The sequence below is a fragment of the Amphiura filiformis genome, chromosome 1, assembly GCF_039555335.1.
Source record: "Amphiura filiformis chromosome 1, Afil_fr2py, whole genome shotgun sequence".
NCBI classification, from domain to species: Eukaryota; Metazoa; Echinodermata; class Ophiuroidea; order Amphilepidida; family Amphiuridae; genus Amphiura; species Amphiura filiformis.
Genome location: NC_092628.1, coordinates 74680925 through 74705262, shown reverse-complemented (window position 1 = coordinate 74705262; position 24338 = coordinate 74680925). Strand labels below are relative to the sequence as shown.

Here is a 24338-nt window from a genome sequence, read left to right as displayed (position 1 = left end):
TATTTTGAACTGCCAAGATCCTGAGTGGTGTCAAATCAAAGAGAAACTAGAATTACGCGGTTCGTAATTAAGGTGGTCCCCACACAAAGGTGTGTAAATAATAAAGGTTTGTTAATAAAAAATAATATGCAAATAAGCTCATTAATATGCAAATAACATGCCCCGAAACTATACATCATATTAGGCCACTAAATCCCAAGTTAGAAGTTGATCTGTTGCATTTAAGCTGCAGAGAGTGGATGCAAATAAGCTCATTAATATTCATAAAAATGCAAATAAGATGACACAAAACTATACAGGAAGCTACAGGAGGCCACCATATCCAATCATCAAGTTTGATATAAAATTCGACGGATTAAGCATAATACCTGAATTTATCGGTCGAGCTAGAGTTTTCAAATACCGTGAGACGAATATTTGAAAACTCTAGCGAGATAGATAAATTCAGGTATCATGCGAAAGTATCCGTCCAATTTGATCATTTTATGTCATCAGAATCTTTTTTTGGTCAAAAAACATGATTTTTAGAAGAAAAAAACATGGTTTTTAGTATAAAACATGATTAATTTTTTGGTTTTAAAAAATGTGATTTTGCTTTAAATGCTCAAAAGTGTGATTTTGGTCAAAAATGGATATTGGTCAAAAATATTAAATGTGATTTTTGGTCAATATAGGGCCTATGTGATTTTCGGTCAAAAATGTGATTTTCGGTCAAAACTGTGTTTTTTGGTCAAATAAATTATGTGATTTTTGGTCAAAAATGTGGAAAAGTAGCATTGAGCCCCTAATAATTTGGGCCAGGCACCTTTGCCCCCACCCCCACAATATTTAACATCTTCCGGAGCCTCTGCAAGTTCAATCTGGTTCCAAGCGCTTCCTGTCAGACAACCGTACTGTAGGCCTACGATATAGGGGACCAAATTGAGACGTGAAGATTCTCTGCCTCACTCGGGAAACATCATAAAGGGGACTATCATTTTCTTCGGAAGGGGTCCCAAATTTAAAAAAAGTTGGCGTCAATAAAATTGCGACCCCACCTATTTTGGCAACAAAAATTTTATGACCCCCTCACACCACCACCACCGATACACCTTACCCCCTAAACAGGATAAATTTGTATTGAAATCAGTAATTTGAAACACACTATCTATGGTCATCTTGTGACTCCTTATATCCAAAATTTTATAACCCTCGCCCCCTATTTTTCTTTCCAAAATTTTATGACCCCCCCCCCCCGTATATTTGGGATCCCCTTACGAAGAAAATGATAGCCCTCCTAATGAGCCCTCAAGGCCCCGGGTCACAGGGGGAATTGCCAGAAGTTGTCAAAAATTGTTAAAATAGTAAGTTACTCCGAAGTTTCACAACCTAACTTTCTCAAAATCGCAAATAACATGATTTTTAGAAGAAAAAAACATGGTTTTTAGTATAAAACATGATTAATTTTTTGGTTTTAAAAAATGTGATTTTGCTTTAAATGCTCAAAAGTGTGATTTTGGTCAAAAATGGATATTGGTCAAAAATATTAAATGTGATTTTTGGTCAATATGTGATTTTCGGTCAAAAATGTGATTTCCGGTCAAAAATGTGATTTTCGGTCAAAACTGTGTTTTTTGGTCAAATAAATTATGTGATTTTTGGTCAAAAATGTGATTTTCGATCATTTTGGTCGATGGAAAAGTAGCATTGAGCCCCTAATAATTTGGGCCAGGCACCTTTGCCCCTACCCCCACAATATTTAACATCTTCCGGAGCCTCTGCAAGTTCAATCTGGTTCCAAGCGCTTCCTGTCAGACAACCGTACTGTACGATATAGGGGACCAAATTGAGACGTGAAGATTCTCTGCCTCACTCGGGAAACATCATAAGGGGGCTATCATTTTCTTCGGAAGGGGTCCCAAATTAAAAAGAAGTTGGCGTCAATAAAATTGCGACCCCACCTATTTTGGCAACAAAAATTTTATGACCCCCTCACACCACCACCACCGATACACCTTACCCCCTAAACAGGATAAATTTGTATTGAAATCAGTAATTTGAAACACACTATCTATGGTCATCTTGTGACTCCTTATATCCAAAATTTTATAACCCTCGCCCCTATTTTTCTTTCCAAAATTTATGACCCCCCGTATATTTGGGATCCCTTACGAAGAAAAATGATAGCCCTCCTAATGAGCCCTCAAGGCCCCGGGTCACAGGGGAATTGCCAGAAGTTGTCAAAAATTGTTAAAATAGTAAGTTACTCCGAAGTTTCACAACCTAACTTTCTCAAAATCGCAAATAACATGATTTTTAGAAGAAAAAACATGGTTTTAGTATAAAACATGATTAATTTTTGGTTTTAAAAATGTGATTTTGCTTTAAATGCTCAAAAGTGTGATTTTGGTCAAAAATGGATATTGGTCAAAAATATTAAATGTGATTTTTGGTCAATATGTGATTTTCGGTCAAAAATGTGATTTCCGGTCAAAAATGTGATTTTCGGTCAAAACTGTGTTATTAAAAGTTTCACAAAATTGTTTTAAGATTTTCTCAAAATTCCACTGAAAGTACAAAATTGCTTAACATTTTTTCAAAATTGCGTAAGTTGCTGAAAACACAAAGTTTTCAAAATTACATTGCCCCACCCAGCTGCGTACAACTGCATAAAGTCAGAGCGGCCTTGCGCTAAATTGCCGAAAATCGTCGGGCCATTTTACGTAACATTAGGCCTATTATAGGGCCTACATGTATAATGTTGCGAAATGCCAGACCTTTTTGGACAATTTGGTCAACGTTGGGCAATTCCCCCTGTGATATATGGCCTAAAGGAGCTTGGTTGATTTTATGAAAAGTCAAAATAAACTTGCTTTTATTTTATATAAACATAGATAACATATCAAATTAATAAACCACGCGAAAATAGTATTAGGCCTATCTATATAATAATCCTAGTCTGTGACTCTGTGCCTCTGTCTGTCCGCCTATTTTCTCGGAGACTGGGGGTCGCACGTTCCTCAAACTTGGTGGGTGGGTGCAGCTTGACCCCATACAGAACAAGTTTGTATTGGTTAGTGGGTCAAGGTCTCCCAAGGTCATCTAGGGGTCATGAGGTCAAATGAGCAAAAACTGTTGTATGGGCATGGGCATGAAAGTTGGTGGGTGCGGTGAACATTTAGAGCCAAATTTTTGAAGGTCATTTTGGGGTCATCTGGGGTCACCCAGGGGTTATCTGAGGTCAAATAACTTAAAACTGTTGTAAAATGGGCATGAAACTTAGTGGGTACAATCAACTTTTAGAGTCAAATTTTTGGAAGGTCATTTTGGGGTCGTCCAAGGTCAAGTTACTAAAAACTGTCATATGGGCATGAAACGTGGTGGGTACAGTCATCATTTAGAGCCAAATTTTGGAAGGTCATTTCGAGGTCACAAGGGGTCCAATTAGTAAAAACTTGGTGAGTACAGTCACCATCAGCCAGGTAATCGCGACAGCCGAGAACCACCAAATACGGGTAACCGCCTAGTACACATGGTTTTGATTAAGGCTGTAGGCCTACATATTTTATGATTTCCAGCCGACTGATCATGTCATTTACATTTCGTCTGTCGGGGTGTGTGTGGGGGGGGGGGGTGGGAGTGGAGAGGGTTACTAATCAATTATCGATAATCAATAGTCAGTCAATATAATCAATCAAGCCTACGAATTCAAAAAGCATTAATGACAGCGAAATGATTTTCAATTCCGTCAGGCCTTTCCTTACAAACTTGTATTGGGAGGGGATTATCGTGTCAATCAATGATCAATAATGGATTATAATTAATAATCGATAATTGATAATCGATCTAGATAATCTCAATTTTAGGAACATTAAAGAAAGAAATCACGAGTTCCCATTTTCAGCTGCAATTGATAAAATTAACATTTTGTGCATTTTTTTCGAAAAATTTGTTCTGAATAAAGAAATTGGAAAGTGTGTAGGCCTACTGATCGACTTTGTGATTTTTTGGTTGCAGATAAACACACTTTGGTGTACAGTTCTGGAGTTATAGGGAAAAGGTCAAAATAATGTCAAATTTTGGGTTCCACAGCATGGACAAAAATTGAAAACTTCCTGATATTGATAAAAATGGTCTTATATTGCTCCACTTGAAAAACCATTTTAAACAAAGAATAGTTTGTACCTGGATAACATGGCAAAAAGATCAAAGACCATTGAGCTCTGTCACCTTGACCTATTTTGTGATTGTTACCTATAGCAAAATGCAGTGGTGTAGTCGGGTTTTTGGAAGGATTGCTCAAACTTGGAAAATGTACTGACAAAAACACAAGTGTTCTTGAATCTTGTTAAGTGACCACTCCCCGATTTAGGATACAAGTGTATTACATTATCGCACTCATAAATCAAATGACATTACACAAGAGTTGCATGTGTTGAAAAGCTTTATATAAACATTTTAAGTTTTAACACATTTAGTACTGTACAACGGATGTCAAAATTTATAATAAAGTACTTCGTTAAAAGTGTTAATGGCTATCCCCAGTGTCTTTTATATTGTTTTCGTTTGCATTCAATTGTAAACCATGGCCTTCATCTAAAGGTTTTCTTTATTAAATTACTTTCATGTTTGCCACTTGCAGGGTTTACCATCATATTTTATGCTTTTTTCATAAAATGTTAGTATCTTACATTTGATGAATTCTGGGATGTTCTTGTTAGCAAATCACTGGTTGTCCTTTTAAACCAGGCTCTCCCACCATCTTGCATTAGGGGATTTTGCATACCCAAATGTGCTTCAGTATTTCCTGCTATCATAGTTATGAACACACAAATAAAGGAGCACATGCAAACAATATGCTTTTTAGATGTATTTCTATTACCCTGACAAATCATTATTCAATATAATGGGTTGCAATATGGGTCAAGTGCCACAACACATTCTATGCATCACATTATGATTGGTTACACTTAAAATATATCTGTGATACGCACTGTCACTTGGGCAAAAGTGATATTTTCTCTTTAAATCGCACTATTTTGTGGTAATAGAACAGAAATAAAGGTCATCTTTTACACCTAAACAATGAGTACTCCGCAGTAAATATGTTTACATTTTTCTGCCTCAGACACATTATTTAGGTGTAAAAGATACTGCATTACCCTTTATTTATTAAGTATATGGGTAATAAAATTACTGCAGTGAGAAAATACCTTTTATGGGTGCGTATACACCAAACTCATATAATAATACCCATATTCTAGGTCAAATCAGGCACAACATAACATGCACTGATCATCGATAGTTAAGAATAGATTTGCTTTAAAGCAGGGGGCCACAGAGGGACAAATTCATTTCAAACATCTGTGCTTGAGAGTCAGACACACCTTATGTATGCCATGTTTAATGTGCACACTGGAGCTGTTCAATTGGTCAATTGTCCGGTCAGCATTTGGCATGCGGGCCAGCTATTGCTATAAAGTCCAAGTTGCCATTGCAAGCAGGTCAGAACTCAAAACAGGGAGAAGAACCAACTAGAATCAGAATGTACAAAAATCTGATCCATTTTATTGGCAAGATCAAGCCAACAGTATACCAATTACTTTAGACAAAGCCATGCATTTGTGTACAGTACATTCAATCTTCTATACATGTTAGAGCCCACACTAGATTTAAGTATTCAATATGAATGTTTTTATCCACATCCTTTTGAAAAATAGTCTGGGTTGCCTTATGATATTTACATTCAGGATGCCTTCCGTTGTTTAACACAAAGCACATATACACGGCTCATGGCAGACAATGCAAAATCTTTCCAAATCCCAACTTGCAAAACCTAGTTTGGTGGTATTATTTAGCTTGTAACAAATGGAAGCAAGTTTGATAACAGTAAGTTCTCAGTTTATGTAGACAATTCCAAATCCAAAGGACTCAAATAAACACACAAGGTGGATACATGAGGTATTATGGATCAGAAAGAGGGGGCAGGAGATGAGTGCTAAATCGTGATGAAGGGATATATTCTCTAAGTCACATTATATGATCCGCTGTTGAGAACTGGGCACCCTAGGGATGAGAAGTCTTGCAGGAAAAAACTGTATTACTGAAGAAGTCATTCGAGCTGGGTGACAAAACTAAAGTTAGTAGAAATTTTGGATTTGTCTCCATAAACTAAGAACATAATTTACTTCAAAATCCTGATGAATCTATTTCGAGAAGTTTGATAACATTTTTGGTATTATTAGCTTTAAAACCAAAATTAAATCAACTTCCTATATGTAGACTATAGGGTCTTTTGCCCTGCACCTTTTTATCAGCAGAAGGCATACCAAATATAAACACACATCAACTCATTTATAAAACACCCTCTTGGATAGCATTGATACATACTGAAATTGAGGCAACAGTCTCACCCGATGTACTCTGTCATATTAAAGGTGACATCAGAGATTAAACACAAGGAGTTGCTTGTTTTGAATCAATTTTGAGCTACGCTTTTCTGCAGTGCACAAATAATGTATCTCAGGACCTGTAACATCAATTTTATACAATAATCAGCATATTGTCATCTACTACTTGGGCAAGAATGTTAAAAGCAAAAAACAGGCAGGCTTCACATTTGCTGGTACACAAACTACCATTTTCAGTCACAGGGGAATTCAATAATGGGACCAGACTTAGGTCATTGGTAGTTCTTGTAAAGATGGGTCTTTCATTTGAGCTGGGTTGCCACATACTATAGTAAAGATGCCAGGTTTCAGTTTTTCTGCTCTTGCCAAAATAATGCGGAAGTTACCCTCAGGATTGAGGTCCAAGTCATGTTTGAGTTTCTTGATGGTGATACGACTGGTTTTACTGCCCCTCATTCTGAAAAAGAAAGAAACAGGGAAGGAGAAGTTTTGGTCAACTATATACATCTGATACATCTGATGTAGTCAATCATTAAGTTATGACTTTTATCTTTATACATCTGATACATCTGATGGAGTCAATCATTAAGTTATGACTTTTATCTTGGTGTGGACTAGTCATTCAGCAGATTATTACAACAAACTAAATTAAAATTACACACTGGAATTAAGTTGGCAACTTCATCACGAGGACACAAATTGGATGTACTTTGGCTGTATATGTACTATGTGATATCAAGGTTGGTCTTGCTAGTTGCATCTGGCCTTGCTAAATGTTTGCCTTCATCTGATCTCATTTATTGAGGCAAAAAACATTATACCCACATGAAGGAATGCTTGACTACAGCAGATAGTTCTGAAACTATGTAATTGATACCAGCATTACTGTTAATAATACTCCTACTTAAAACTGCAGGAGATATAAATTATAATCAAAAAAGAATGCATCATGGCCTCATTCCTTGCCCTGCTTGTCATTACAAATAACACCAACCAAAGTGCAATCAATCAACCAGTTTAAATGCAACTCTGTAATCAATAAGAGTGGGGGCAGACTGCTCCTTCCTATGCCCAACATACTACTGTTAATCTGGTGACTCACACTTCATCAGGTATAGCTCCCGTTCTTGTGAAAGGCAGCTGCAACCATTTTATTCTCTCACAGGTGGCCTCCCAGATACTACCTTAGCACCTTTTTCCTTCAAATTATAGCACTGTTTATCAACTGACTGTGACACACCTCAACATTACAGGAAAGGGGTGTGAGTGATGAGTCCTTGGGAAATCTGGCTGGGTAAGGTTGAAACAACTGCATGTCCATCAAGAAAAGGGCATCCACTATCAACTACCACATATCTGGAAGGACTAAATTTTTTCCTGCTGTCTGTCACCATTCATCCAGGGATTCACTGTTCACTTCAATGTAGTATTTATATCAAACTTACGTTTCTTCTTCCACATATTTGATAAGTCCAACAGCTTTCCTATCCAGTAGCCTCTGAAATTGCTCGATGTATGCTTCACGTACTCCGCTACGTGGATGGAGAAGATTGATCTGATTACAAGCAAATATATGAAATGAAACTTAAGCATCATTAGGTTCACATTAAAAACATGAAATGAACTGATAACAGCTTCATTATGAAAAAAAAAGGTATCCCCGGCCCGGAACCATACTCACAACCTGGGGTGCCCATTCTTTATCACATTTTGAAGGGGAATGGGAGGGTGCATGCTGCTCCTCTTGGGTAAATCATGTTGAAAAAAAATGCAGGTGTACACTATCATACCTGAGTGCCCCCCCCAGCACACACCAACAAACACATGGCATGCAATGATAGTCATGTTACCTTTATAATCTAATAAATTGAGATGGTGTTTTCAGAAGAAAGGCAGTGTAATTAGTGCAGTGAAGATATTACAAAACCACAACCGGTTTTGAAAGGTCTGTGACCTGATCGACAGCCTCATCCCCCATTTTTATTCATCAAAACTGAGATTTGGTATCAGAAGAAAGCTCATATTTTTTTCTTTATCCCAAGGAAATTTAACGCTCAACATACGTTTCATTAAATGGTGTGAACAAAAACGTAGTGATTTGTGGTTACCACACCAGAAGTGTATGTACCATCCTATATGGGGCATTGTTATACACATTTCTACTTCTCATATCAAAACCGCTGAAGCAATGCAACTCAAAATTTGGAAACATAATGTTTTAATGGTAGGCCTCAATCTAAGATAGAAAACAAAGCATGACAAATCGGACCATGCCTCTTTAAAACACATTTGTAGGAGCCCACATTAACTGGTGTTTGAATTGGCTGTGTCACAAACCCTATCAGTCTCAGCAGTCTATAATATCGAATTGATTAATTCGAATTTAACAATTCATTGATGTTAGCACTGGGTAGTAGCCATTACTGCCAGTAGACAGGAAGTCTAGAAAGTTGACCTCAACGCTGTAGGTGGTCTTCCTGTACTTTTGAATGGGACAGCAGTAACCTTGGGCATTTTTTAGACCAAAATTTTGGATTTTCCAGATTTTTTTCTAAGTTTGTGAGAGCATAAGAAGACTATCCGTCGATGGATTTTTATTTCCGTCTGTAGATTTTTTTTAAATTAAGTTTTTCATAACATATTAAAAAGGCAGAGACCCCTGATGTATAATAAATTAGCTAGGTAAGTTTTGAGTAACCTTGATGAAAATTATCAAAAAAGTGCCTATTCTTTTGTATGTATACGGTCCATCACCTGTCACTTGGTAGTCTTGTAACATGTCTAATGGCGCTGCCCATGGCCACTCGATGAATTGTTCAATTCGAATTAATCAATTCGATACTATAGACTGCTCAGTGTGTAAAACAAATATTGACAATCTTACCTCTCTTTGGAAGTTTTGTACTAAAGTCTCGGTTTCACATTTGTTTTGGAAGGTCACACTGTAGAAAATGGAGAGAAATAGGAATATGTCTTATTCAAGTAAACATTAGTGGGTTCATAATCTACTACATTAGTGTCATAGTTTACATGTCATATGGCAGGTCAGACTGCTATCTGATCATAACGGTTCTATAATATTATAAGTAAGTTTGCCTTCAAATGCTACAATGTGTTGCTGGGTTCATAATTCCAATAATAGGTTTGGTAAATCATGACATTGGACCAAAAGAATTTATTTGCTTGCCCTCCGGTGGGATTTTTGGGGTGGGTGGGTCGGTCGGAAATATATATATATATTTTTTAATGACTCACTACTGTATAGGCCTGTGGGCAATGAACATTGGTCATGTGGAAAGATACATCAATTCACTTCAGACCTTCAATACGCAAGATACACCACAGAGGTGGATTCAATTAGAACGGCTGCATACTTACAGGCATAAGATGCCAAGTTTATAGAAAACATTGATGCAGGAATGGACAGTTATAAATGTTATAATGAGTTTACAGTAATGAATTTTTTCTTAATAAAGATGTTGTTGGCAAACTTAGCTTTGGAATGAAATTTAGACACAGAAAAAGTAATAAAATCCATTAAAATTATAAACTAAAAACTAAAAAAAAAGATACTTTTTTAAATGGGCCGACCCTGATTTTGGTGAAGGGCAAGGAAATCATTTTTTTGGCCTTATGTAGAATACTTACATTGGAAGATACACCATAGGTTCCTGACTATCCAGCCATAGGCTTTGTAATTCATGACATAGTACCTCATGTCGCCTGAAATGAACCAAAATGACGGTCTACTTTAGTTTAGGCAAAAAATATAGTGTCTTCAAAACTGCTAAGAAAAATACAGACTTTGTCCCAAATATATGTTTCTGTAACCATTGGTGTATCCTCTGCTTAGGTTTATGTACATGTACATTAAGGTTGGTAGCTCTGCAACTCCTGGGAAATCACTTGCAATAAGTCAAAATTATTATTTGTTTTCACAACGTATTTCATGTTTGTTGTGATTTCAACCTACTCACACAATTATTCAAGGGGGACCACAATGAAACAATTTCCTTCATTCCCATTCTTGTTAACGATTCTGAAGTTAAGATAAATATTGGCTTGAATGAACACTGTGAAGTAAAATATGTTTAGGTACCACTGGGTCAAGGTAAAAGTCATGCTAGAGCACTGCCCACAAACCAAAGTGTCCATCCCTGTTTCCTTGGCATGTGGACCAGAGTCCTCAAAATTACTTGAGGGGGCACAAGGAGTATGTTTCAACTTAACCAGCACTATTATGCTGGTACCCATTTATACACTTGGGTGAGGAGAAGCAACAGAGGTAAGGGTCTTGTCAAAGGGCACAATACAACAGCACCACTAGTGTGCAAACCAACAATATTCTTAGAATGTATATATGAAATGATATGTTTTTTCAATTATAAATTGACGGACTTACCAGTAGGCATGCTCATTATAAGGCAACATCTGACGGACTTCAAGCGTTACCATGTCAACAAGAGTACTGGGATATGAGCTGACCATCACCTCACGCATACATTCAGACAAGTTGATGTGGTCCTACAACATGAAAAATATGCTTCTGTAAAAGTACAAAACCTGAGCAATTTGGGATGGGTACTTTATTCTAGTCAGAATATTCTACTAACTGATATGATTTGACTTCAATTGGTTTGATCAGGACTTGTGCTTGACTACTTTGATCAACTTGCCCAATGGCCCAGTTGCTATGATTCACAACTTTCCTGACAGGCTTTCATTAAGTCCAGAGGATACTTATGCAGGTGCATAATCAATCAAGTTTGTTTTTAAATCAGTACCTTTGTTTCACCTTGAATTTGGTAGTGGTATGGGTGTATATTTCACTATACTATGATCAGCTCTTAAGGATACTAGACATGATTTACCGACAAGTGACTCATTTCGGAATGCGATCATGAATTTTGAAGTTTCCACAGGCTTCGTTGGGACTCGAACCAGCGATTCTAAACTTCCTTCGATTACGCGTCTAGCGCTTTACCACTCGGCCACCGTGGCAGTTCAGCAGAGGAGCGTAATGATAAAAGATAAATCTCATAATGCCATCTTTAGCCTTTTGTTTACTAAAAAAAGACGCGTTTTGTAAAGATAGATTAGCCGTTTTATGCATAAATAGCACGAACGTTTAGGAAAAGTTTCAAACAAATAATAAAGACACTGATGTGATGATGAAATTGCGTAAGTCGGGAATTATCTGCGTCGCAATGTTTTGTTTTGGTTTTAGGAATTTGACCTTAAAATTTACGACTTCATGACATTATCATTCGAAATCAACAAAAAAAAAATTTCAACACTATATGTCCTTCTTTTTTCTCTAGAATGTTTTGTACATGTATGTGAAATAGCTTCAACAATGGTTCGCTGCATAATGGTAAAAATAGCCTTGACCTAAAAAAGGGTGAGAGGTACCATATTTACGGATTCAGGCTAAATTTAAAATTGATATAAAACGTTTGTTTATTGATCGATTACAAAAATTAATTTTTGTCGTATAAAGAAATTGTATCTGGCGTGAATTACACTACAGTTTTTATTCCTAGGGCTCTTTGACTTCTTCAAATAATTTTTTTAATGATAGAGTGAATCCCCTGGCCCTCTATAATTACGCACAAAAGATCGACCCCCCTTAATAAGCGACAATCATTCGGTTTTTGTTACTGTGCAAGTCAATAAAGTCCCAACTTACGCACTCATAAATTCACACAAGGGCACATCAGTCGTGCAATACACAAAGTGCAATTTGCGTATTACGAGCTGATCAGAGTATAGTTCCAGCATCTATATGTACCCTGCTTGACACAAAGACTTATTATTGGCAGTCTCTAAATATTGACCCTTACCTTAAGAAAGCCTTGCAGATACAGATCTTTCTCATATAATCTTTCTTCTTCTTCTGTCAAATATATACAGCCCCTTCTTTCCCCTGGAGACAGGAACATGGCTAGAGTACTGATCATCTGTCAAAACATAATACAGTACATAAGATATACATCTGCACATTATATACGTATATAATCAATATCTTATGACGTGAAATGGAATCTCTATTGTATTACATTACTAGAGTAGCATACAACTTCAATTCAAATCAAATTTACTTATTTTCAATAAAAAAAAAAGCCCCAAAATAAATATGTTGGGATAGAAATGCTGCATAGTCTAGATCAATGATATGTTCTTTTAGTGATATAGATCCAAAAGACACTCTGTAGTAACAGCAAAATGCCACTGAGACTTTTAAAAAACCAGAATACAATGTATCCCCACTGAATATCGGGGTGGGGTATTGGAAAATTATGCAATTATGAAAGTCTTGACAAAACTGTCCATATTTTGCAGTGTCTAAACTTTGGCTCCATATCTGATATATTGATTGTTACTACTCAATGCTTTTCCCTCTTATCTTCTTTCTTTACATGTTCAATGCTTTTAATTTCACAATTATATTAATATTTACCTCCTTGTATAATATCAGGAAAGGACTACCTTGACACTTTACAATGAGCATATATCATTCCATGAAATGCACAAGACAAAACTGCAATTCTTACTCTGCACCTCTCCAAAGTGCAAAAATCATATTTTTCAGGTAAATGTGAAAGCACACAATTCATGCACATTTTGATAAGCATTGTGTGATAGCTTTGGCTTTAAACACATTGAGACTACATAACGTAAAGCCATTGCAGGAAACTGCAGTAAAAAGTAAAGCCTTGCTTTCTGGTCTACTTACCATGTTTATATCAGAGACAGAATTGCCAATCACTATTGTACAACCACATGTCTGAAGATGGGAAGCTATAGCTCTGTTCAAGGAACCATCAAAAAACATATTCAGTTTAAAACAGAGGAAGAGGTTTACGCATCATACACAGGAACACAGAAACATTACAAACTAGCGCACAAGATCAAATTAATGATGATTAATCGTTAAAATAATATAACAATATTCAGGGGAAAGAGGAATCATGCATCACACACTAGCACAATCCGACATGAAACCACAATGGAAACATAACATGCATTGGCAGATAACTCTGAGAAAAAACTCCAGACATACCAGAACCATACCTGTGTTATCAACCTTTTCACTTAGTTGAAACTTTACACTCAGTATGCATTTCTAAAGTTGCACCATGAATAGAACTTTTGAGATGTAATTGACATCATCTGAAGTTCTTGACATACCCGCGATCAGTGATCACTTTATACTGATCTACTAGGATCACTATGATATTAAGGTGAGAAGGATGGCAGGAGCTTTTTTTCCATTTAAAAAAACTGCAGTGCACTTCTTAATATTAATACATTGGCCTTATAGGAAATGAGTAAAGGAAGCCAATAATCGAATTTATATTTCAGGGATGAAAACAAGCACTGACATAATTTCCTGAAACTGCTTTAACATTTCCTGAAAATGTGTATTTGCCTATAGGAAGATCCAAGCAAAATGTCCTGAAATCAGGAAATTTCCTGAAGAGTTACATCCCTGATATTTCCAAAGGTCTTGCGGTTCTTGGGTTAAAGCCAATATATATCAAAACAAAAGTTTTAGCTGTTTTCCCCCTCCCAAGAAAAATTATGCACTAGGGGTGGAAATTACACCCCTTATAATCAAGCCTTGGGATCACCTTTATAGAACCCATGCCATTTCTCTTTGTGACACCTTTATTTATCTCAATATTTGAGTGCCAACACCGCAAGGTCATGCTCCCTGCCGAGCCGCCTTAATACTATGACATGACTTTTATATATTTGCTTTCATTAAGTCAAAAGTGACAATTGGGAAGAAAAGCTACTACTACCATTTAAATATTTATGATTTAAAAACATATTTATTTTGTCTCACTTACAATCTAGTGAATTGCACATCTAAAGTGTTGTCTAGTCCGGCAGCAAACACTGTATCACTCAACTGAAAATATAAGATACGGTAACTTGAGTTAATTCAATAATAATAATATGAACTCATATAATGTGTTACAAATGGAAGTGATATGTTTCCTGAATGTGTTTACACACCAACATTTATAAACATAAAATTAAATATTACAGATCACCCTTAAAATTACAACATAATGAATAAAAACTAGATGTCTTGAGGTGGGTCTTCAAAAGAGACTTGGTTAACTGTTTGGGCATTCCGTAGAGGTATCGCCAAGCTGTTCCAAAGCTTTGGTGCTGCAACAGAGAAAGCATGATCCATGTATGATTGTATGTCTTTGAGGATCACTTTGGAACTACAAGCAAATGTTGTAGGCTAGACTGTCGGTTGACAGAAGGATGGTAAGGTCCACCTCACTTTTGTCTTGATATGTTTTGTTTGTATTTAGATTTTACCCAAGATTTGGGATAATATTGTATCATATGAAAGCACTTAATAAATTCATTTAATTACTCACCTGTATTGTTGGTCCAGGGCTTGATGTCTTAAGTAAAGTGAGGACACCTATGAATTTAGGCACATCTTCATTGAAGGACTTGATTGCAAGTTCCCCAACCTGTAAGTTTGAAGTGGAAAGAAAAAAGCCAAAATGGGTATTAGATCAGTAACAAAGAAAATCACTTGTTTAACTTGCAACACATGAGTCATTTTAATAACTCCTGTCACATGAGTTATTTTAATAACATCTGTCACAAGTGTTATTTTAATGACTCCTGTGCTGCTCAAAGGCTTTAATTAACATTTAATACAAAACAAAAATATCTAACATGTTTTAGAAATATTAAATTTAGCCCAACAATAGATTATCTTGTCCTATTTCTCTTACATATGTCCCTCTTATAAGCTTTGAAATGTCAGTCAGTGATTTCAAAATTTGGATTTTGACATAATTTTTGTATTAAAAGGGCATTTCGTGATCCACAGCATCATCCCCCCACTTTTCTCAAAAAAGTTCAGATTTTTATACCACTGGATACCTCTGGCTACATAATGTTTATAATGTACCAAATATTTCTTTTAGATTAATTTGTTTAGCAAAAATATCGCCAAATTTGAATTTCGTTCTGGTATACCAGAACAAAATTACAATAGTGGCCTATGGAGCAGTGCAAACGCAAAATTGGAATCAACTGAAATTTTGGGAATAAACTTTTTTGTGGACATATCTACTGAAAAATGTCATAAAAAGAGGATGCTAGGATCACGAAATCCCCCTTTAAGTATATAAATATGTGCAAATAAAAACATGTAAGATTACAAGTACAAACTTTATTCTCATATGACAAAGGCAGTTGAATTTGCAAATAAGGCTCAACTTGTAAACACAGGCAGTAGATACTGGAACATGTAATAGTATGAGATATTACATATTAATAAACCAGAGCAGACCCATTTATGCCAATTGTGAAGCAGATTTTTAACAGTGCAAACTTTAAGCCATGTTTCTGTAAACTCACCTCCTCTTTGTGTTTATCCTGTAATACACGCAGCTTTCCAATCATCATGCTCAGTCTTGACACACAGAATTCATGCAATGGTAAATACCATTGGCATTCCACATAAGGCACTATCAAAGACAATGAAAACACTGTCTTTTCAATTCCGTCGTACCCACTGAACAAAAACGATGTTACTAAGATCCCTCGTTCTTTCAGAATTAACATCTTTGTGTCCACTGTATTCTCCGGCTGATCGCTTGATGTTAGGGTGTGAGTGGATAGATAATTTAACATATCTGGGGTGAAACCATGCTTTTGTTCCGTTCCCCAGACATATTGAGCATTTGGACCTAGGATGTTATCCCATGAGCACAGCACAAGGGCATATACTGGACAGTCATGTGTGTTGGGTAGAACAATTTTGATGCAAGTGTCTCTGGGTCTGTCAAATTCAAAATTCAATGACACTGGAGATACCTTCTCAGGACTTGTGTGTGAGCTAAACATAGGATACTGTGAAGTGGGGGTGGTGACTAAATTTTCATCTCTTTCATTAAGAGTCTCTTCAACAGATTCTTTATTATGTAGAGTTTCATTTACTTCTTCATGAGATTCAGCAGTGTCCTGATATTGCGTAGAGGAGTCTGATCTGTCCATTTCAGTATTAGCCATGTGTTCATCAACGGATCCATTTGCATGCAAAGTAGTGTTTGCATCTTTGTTATCACAATCACTAGTAGTGTCTTGATAAGCAGAGTCTGATGTACCATCTCCTTCATTGGGAGACTCTGCGACAGATTCATTTGCAAGCACAGTAGTGTTTTCACCTTCAAGCAAACCATTCGCAGTCTCTTGAGAAGAGTCTAATCCACCATCCTTATTATAAGGCACCTCTTCCACACACCCACTGGTGTTGTTGCTACCATTATTAATAGTGTCTTGATATTCAGTGGAAGAGTCTGATTTGTCATCAGCCCCATCTTGATGAGTTTTGGAAGACTGTTGGTCAGCTTCGGTGGGAGTCAAGTTCACATTCATAGGATCAATTTCTTCCAATTGGGAAGATAGTGTTTTTGGATGCCCATCTCCATTTGAAGTTACTGGTGGAGAATGTGGAGTTCTTGTTTCAGTTTCAGGATTTTCATTCATTAACTCTGATGGTAGAAACTGGCCAACAGGCAACAGTTCCTCCACACTCTTGTCTTCTTTGGTATCACTCATTTTCAACTCTGAATTGATAGCTGCACTTCATATGAGAAAAGTTTTAATTTCACAAGGAAACCAACTGTATAACTTATAAAGCATCAAGTAGTTGGCTTAAAGTTGCATCACAATTAGTTTTTAACTTGACAGTATATCCTTCGTTCATGCATATGTACCCAGTACGTGACCTGATGAGAAAATTCGATGATCATAGATGCAATGACAGTAAGCATAAAACACAAATGTCCTGCCACAGACAACCGAGTCGATGTTGTTGCAATAGCGAATAAAAATAACATTAAAATGAAGACCATAAATAGGGAAAAGGAATAGTTCATTACAACAAATCTACGTCCAAGTTTGTCTATTACCGTCTCGGAATATAGAGTGTTACAAATGTTTGGACACATAGTATCTGGATGATTATTATCACATCACTATCTTTAAGTGAAATGTTAAGGCAGAATAAAGATGTCCATCTGCAAGACACTTTTGTTTTGGAAAGTTGAAGTATACACAAATATCTTTTAAGATGTTGTCAATGATGTCCATGTACAAACTGATGTGATTCTACCGGGTCTGGTTCTATCAGAGAAAACGGTGCACGACTGATGTACATCCAAAATATAATCTGATGGGCACATTCAATGGTAAGACTGACCATGAGGATGGTCAACAAGGACATAATAGCACCAATGGTAAGGCGTGGGGAGGTGGTGTTCACAATGGTCATCAAAAACAAGACAAGACCAGAGATCATACAAGAGGAAAAGACGTAGTTAAAGAAGATGTGTTTTAGGCCAAATCTATCTATAATTGTCTCAGTGAGCTCTAGGTACACCAAGAGCATGCCTGAACATGGACTGGACCAACAATCTTGTAAGTATAGTTACAAGTCTCACAAATCAGCCCATTTGGTGATGGATTAAAACTAGAGTTTGACTTCTCAGGATCTTTGCTGTTTATCCATGAAAGCATTTAATTCTGGTTTGCGCTGCGTTTTAGATCTTTGCTGCTTGTGTACTGCATGTCATATTCAAATGTACAAACATAGCATCAATTGATGTCAAAGTGAATTTTAAATCCATGAGCCATTTGAAATGCAAACTTGATGGCGAGAGTTACTATAAACAATGATAACAGTGCCGACATTGAAATGTTAGTCAAACGTGGAGTAGTAGTATTTATCAATGTCATCAAACACATCATCAAACTGGTGAGGATGTACGTAGTGATCATATGATTAAAACAGATGTACTTGAGAGCACCGTTGTCAAGGATAGTGCCGATCCACTTGGAGTACAATGGCATTGTAGTAGAGGGCGCTGGTCATCTTACTGCATCCAAGTTTATCAGTGTCAACACAAGGCTACTCCATAACCTAAACAAGGATGAATCAAACAGAATAAATAAATTATACACCACTGCAACATATTTTTAGAAGGTACATTGTAACTCAGAGTCTCAGATAATTATACAGCCCACTAGTTAATTGACTTACCATGTTTCATACCATGCAAAATCAATGCTTGAGTTAAGGTGCTGTCTTTGTGACAAAACAATGTTTCCTGTCTTTTAATACATATGATCGAAATATTAGTTGAATGTGTATGCGATGTTCGTAAGACTCTACATGCCACAATCAAAAGGCCCTAGTAGTTAGCACTATAATTGTCTTGTAGGGTTTATTTTATATTGCCATTGCATGGGAAAGGGCAGCGTTCGAAATAGGGCCGGTCAGCCGGCCATTGGCCTGTAACTTTTTGGCCTGGCCGGTAACTTTTCTGACTGGCATCTATAGTTGCCGGTCCGGCTGGCCGGTAACTTTTTAAGGTCAAGCCCGGCTGGCCTGTAACTTTTTGAGGCATATTTCGAACACTGGGAAAGGGGGTGGAGGGGGAAGACCAAGATGATTCTCCCATACCCCAATGGTACCATCGAGTGTGATTGAGCACAGAAGCTTCTTACAGTTTAAAAGAAAGCTAGACTTGTATTGAATCACTGAACAAAAATAAAGAAAAAGAAATGAAACAGAAACAAAGATGTGGTGCCAGAACTTTTCTTCAAAAGTCAATCCTGTTGGACTTTAGAGTAGGGGGTACCTGTGTACATGTAAGGGGTGCTCAAGCGCTTTGCATCACAGCGAGCGATGTTGAGGTCAGCTAGCCCAATATGGGTGAAAAGCGAAAAGCAGTAGTCTGCTGATGAACCCTAGAACACTCAAGTCAACCTCACCTCCAAGCTGGTGCACCCTGGAAACAAGTTCCTTGCGGTTCTAGGCTAACAAGGATATCGCTAAGGGAAGGAAAACCCTGAAAACAAACCTACTGCGGTGGGCCAACAACCCGTCCAGTTCAAAACTTTGTTACGGAAACTGCAAGAATCAAAGAAACTATAAATACAGCTAACACTGGAAATGGAGTTGGTGAGGCGATGGTCCAGATACCAGAAGATGATAATATCATGTGTGTGGACAGCATGAGGCTTCTGAATCAAAGCCGAAAGGACGTTCAGTGGCCGACTACGTCGTTAACCAGGCCGAAAGTAATCACTAACATAGGATGTTGGAATGTAATAACACTATACACCATTGGAAAATCTGCTCAGCTTGCAAAGCAGATGGAAAGATATGACATTGATGTCTTGGGAGTTAAGTTGGTTACAGCCCGCTAGTCCGAAGGCCCGCCAGTCCGAAGGTTCGCTAGTCCGAAGGTTCGCTAGTCCGAAGGTCCGCTAGTCCGAAGGTTCTCTATTCAATTCTAAATACGGTCCGCTAGTCCGAATTTTTAACTAGGTTCGCTAGTCCGAATTTTAAATAAGGCTCGCTAGTCCGAATTATATATAAGGTTCGCTAGTCCGAATTTAAAATCATGTCCGCTAATTCGAATTTGATTTAGGGTTCGCTAGTCCGAATTATGAATAAGGTTCGCTAGTCCGAATTTTAAATAAGGTCCGCTAGTCCGAATTTAAGAAAGAAAGAAAGGAAAGAAGGAAGAAAGAAAGAAAGGAAAGAAGGAAGGAAGGAAGGAAGGAAGGAAGGAAGGAAGGAAGGAAGGAAGGAAGGAAGGAAGGAAGGAAGGAAGGAAGGAAGGAAGGAAGGAAGGAAGGAAGGAAGGAAGGAAGGAAGGAAGGAAGGAAGGAAGGAAGGAAGAAAGAAAGAAAGAAAGAAAGAAAGAAAGAAAGAAAGAAAGAAAGAAAGAAAGAAAGAATGAATTAAAGGAAAAAGGATTTATAGAGAAAGATTTAATCAATGAAGAAATAAAATAAATAGAAAAGTTTGTATTTTAGACATTCATAATAGGCCTAGCTCTCGTTGTTGTTTTGAATTATTTCCATTACCATTGAGGCGATGGTGTATATTTGATTGCAATTTCATTCAATCTGCAAAACCTACATCAGTAATTTTTAAAAGGAATAAATATTCAAATACTTTAGAAAAACAGCATCTATACCATGTATACTTTTTGTGTCTTTAGAACATAAATATACAGTTTTCATCGATTTGGAAACTTATTGGGTTATTTGCATTGTTTCCTTTCTGAAAATGTATACTTTTATGTACTTGCCATCATTACTTTTAAAGAAACAATGCAAAACATGAACAATGTTGTGAACCTGTGTGCACCTACTCAGGCAAACACCTCCAATACATTTTGAGACCGGTGTATGGTGGCGCTGATCAGGTTCTTTAAAGAAAATTCGGACTAGCGGACCTATTTAGAATTCGGACTAGCTGGCCTTATTTATCATTCGGACTAGCTTAACCTTATATAAAATTCGGACTAGCGGACCTTATTTAAAATTCGGACTAGAGCACCTTTTTTTGATTCGGATTAGCGAACCTGATTAACAATTCGGACTAGCGAACCTTTTAATAAATTCGGACTAGCGAACCTTCGGACTAGCGAACCTTCGGACTAGCGAACCTTTTTTCGGACTAGCGAACCTTTTGCAAATTCGGACTAGCGACCGTCCGTCCTCCATTGCAATACGTGTTCGGACTAGCGAACCTTCGGACTAACGAACCTTCGGACTAGCGGTCCTTCGGACTAGCGGGTACTCGCCGTTAAGTTGAGTGTAGATGGACAGGGCATGGAAAGGTCAAGTTGAGCACAGGAGAAAGTGTGATTTTTTCTGGGAGAGAAGATAATTTACATCAACACGGAGTTGCAATAATGATGTCGAATAAGGCAGAGCAGGCATTGATAGAATGGAAACCAATAAACGATAGGATCATTTATGCAAGTCTTGCAAGATTCTTTTCGAAATTTTTGAAATTCTCAATCCTTCAAGTATATACACCCACCAATGAAACAAATGAAGAGGATAAAGACAATTTTTATGACCAACTGCAAGCAATTGTATATAGCATTCACAAACATGACGTACTTATTGTGATGGGAGACCTTAATGCTAAGGTTGGAGAGGATAATGAAGGCTGTGAAAGCATCATGGGAAAACATGGACTAGGAGTGAGGAATGACAATGGAGAGAGGCTTGTCGACTTTTGTAATCTAAATAACCTTGTGATTACTGGAACAATTTTTCCTCATCGACAGATACACAAGCAAACATGAGTTTCTCCAGATGGAGTCATCAACTAGTTCGTACCAAACCCAAGATTAAGTTGAAAAGAAAGCAACAACCATAAGTGACAAGAAGGAAATTTGATACAACCAAACTCCAACAGACTACCATCAGATCAAATTTCAAAATTGAACTCAAAAATAGATTTGATGTACTCCAAGATTATGAGGATGTAGAAGAGAGTGTTAGTGTAGAGAAGAAGTGGCAACATTTTAAGAATGCTTACAAAGAAACTGCATAGGTTCTCGGGTACAAAAAGAAGGATAAGAAACCATGGATCAGCAAGGAATCATGGGATTTAGTAGAGAGGATAAATTAGCTGAAGAGAGACATTGAACAGACAAAGTCAAGCAGAATCAAACAGAACTTAAAAGACGAATACCAGAGCAAAGACAAGGAAGTCAAGAAAAGTATGAGAAGGGACAAGCGGGAATGGGCTGTAAATGGCGTTTAATACAACGCCAAATTGGTATTTTATTACGTAAAGACCCTAAAACCATAACACCGTACCCCGTCTTTTTGCTTGCTTCCTTCCTCCCGTAGCCTACCCTTATGATAGTGCCGTACTATTACGCTGCCTTCCTTTTTTTTACCGATTTTGAAGTCAATTCTTGACCGTTTGCAATCAAATATAGAGTTTAACCACGTTCTCGTGTATTCCTCGACCTCCCGTATGAATTTGACGACATTTGGATCGAAACTGACGGAGTTTTTGCGTGGACCCACCCACAAACAAACCAGGGCTGTCAACTTTTTGGAATTGCTTGGCGTGAGACAAAAGCGTACCAGGATTTGCCGACTACAATGTTCATTTTGACCCGAGAATATTGGCGCCACGGCCCGCAAGAATCTGGAAAGTGGGGGGGGTTAGGGACAACAAATTATTTTGATGATGCGTGAGAATTTACTCATTTACCAGCTTTTTGTGTGAAATTGACTACCTAGGCGTGAGATTATACTACCTTGGCGTGAGACCGTGAGAAAGTGACCCAATGCGTGAGAGTTGACAGCTGAACAAACCCACAGCATTCACAAGCGGTTGAAGACAGCTTTGCGTCCTATTGTTATTGCATTGGATTATAGATACATCAAGTCAATCGATTGTTAATGGTTCTAGCATTCACAGCAACACCGTTATAATCGATACCCGGAAAGTCCCGGATATAGCTGGATATACAGTGCACAGCTTTGCGGCCGAAGACGTGACCTGACAAGGCCAGGGTCACGGCTATAATTAATAGAATTGTTTATATTCTTGTTATAGGCGTATGATTATCCTGATATTATTATATTCATTCATTTATTTACTAATTTATTATTTTTATAAATATATTTATTTATTCCTATGTAGGGGCCTAGGCCTATTTATTTCATTCTGATTCATTCAATTACTAATTATTTATTATTTGTATTCCGATTTACTTATTTAATATTTTAATATTCATTTATTCATCTATTTATTTAACAACATTATACTCTATTTAAACTTTATTTATTTATTTAATTGATATGTAACAACTTTTTTTGTTAATTCGTTTGAATTTTTGAAAAACATGGAATAGTTTTTAAGGTAGGCCTATGACTATGAGTGATTTAATGATTTTTTTAATGATAATTTTGTCAGTATGAACGGGTTCCTGCATGGTCTAGATTCAAGTAGTATCAATAAGTGTTAGGCCTATAGGCCTATTAATTATTATGAAATATTATAGAAAAAGTTTTTATCTGTAACTTGTATATAAGATTTTAATCATAAGTTCAACAAGTGAACATGGTTAACAAAACATTTTCTCTGACTTTTATCATAAGTTCTAATTTAGTTTTTGGGCAGCAGTATACGAATACCGTAGGTCCTGTAGGCATGGCTCTAAAAAGTTTGGATTTGTCAACTAGTGCGGAAACTTTTAATCATAGTTTGTTTGTTTTTTCTTCTTCTTCTTTTCGTTTTAATATCAAGGTTTTCGGTTGTTCTGTTTGTTTTTTATTTGAATTTATTCTTCTACTTCTTCTTGCCGTTTTCATTTATTTTATCAAAGGCAGTAAAACATCGAAAAGCATTATTAATTAAAAATCCCCTGCCCAACCCGGTCTGGTAAAGGATATTCTGTGCAACAGTCGGCTCATTCATACATAGCTACATAGGCCACACAGAAGTTATTTGGTATGCCCGAAGTAGTTATTGTGAATGCAGAGAATCGATGATCGATCGACATGTGTCATGTCAACTCTGAACAATTGCACATCAATAAAGCTCTTTGGACTTGATAGGAAGTGTTGTGGTCGTGAGGTAATCTTCTATAATCCAATGCAATAACAATAGGACGCAAAGCTGTCTTTAACCGCTTGTCAGCATTCCCCTATTTGAGTACCGTACAATTGTTTATTATTGTAACATTAAAACCATGCATGAAACCAAACATTGCAAAAGCTTATCACTTTAGTTTAAACTTGTTCAATTTAAACGCTTTTTTCAATCATATTTAAATTGTTTTCTTCATTCGCTTATTTATTATTTACAATATTATGCATACACTGACTCAATCGTTTAAATCTTACATAGCTTTCAGGTGTTTTAGGTGAAAAACGCCCACCTTCGTGAACTTCAGCATCGAAAATAATTTGACCTGAGATGACCCCATGACCCATGATCAATTATGTTTCTAAAATAGAAAAAAGCTATCTCCATTTGGAAAATGTTTTTGGCATTTAGTACATTATTAGAACTTTTGTATTTTATTGTGATATTGTTACAAGAAAATTAGAAAATAACAA

General features: G+C 36.9%; 2 protein-coding genes across 2 annotated transcripts; one reads left to right on the top strand and one right to left on the bottom strand.

The window, feature by feature from the left end:
• Positions 1-5810: 5810 nt before the first annotated feature.
• On the bottom strand, positions 5811-24208 carry LOC140153207 (guanine nucleotide exchange factor C9orf72-like). The gene is made up of 11 exons (XM_072175894.1): positions 24123-24208; positions 15795-18360; positions 14795-14893; positions 14246-14307; positions 13126-13198; positions 12233-12349; positions 10792-10913; positions 10038-10112; positions 9274-9331; positions 7835-7944; positions 5811-6846 (listed from the first exon to the last, which is right to left on the bottom strand). Exons 2-11 carry the CDS (start codon positions 16995-16997, stop codon positions 6657-6659), a joined length of 2109 nt encoding a protein of 702 aa, XP_072031995.1. The 5' UTR covers positions 16998-18360; positions 24123-24208; the 3' UTR covers positions 5811-6656.
• LOC140162999 (craniofacial development protein 2-like) lies at positions 21158-21556 on the top strand. Its single transcript, XM_072186337.1, has one exon. It carries the CDS (start codon positions 21158-21160, stop codon positions 21554-21556), a length of 399 nt encoding a protein of 132 aa, XP_072042438.1.
• Positions 24209-24338: the final 130 nt, after the last annotated feature.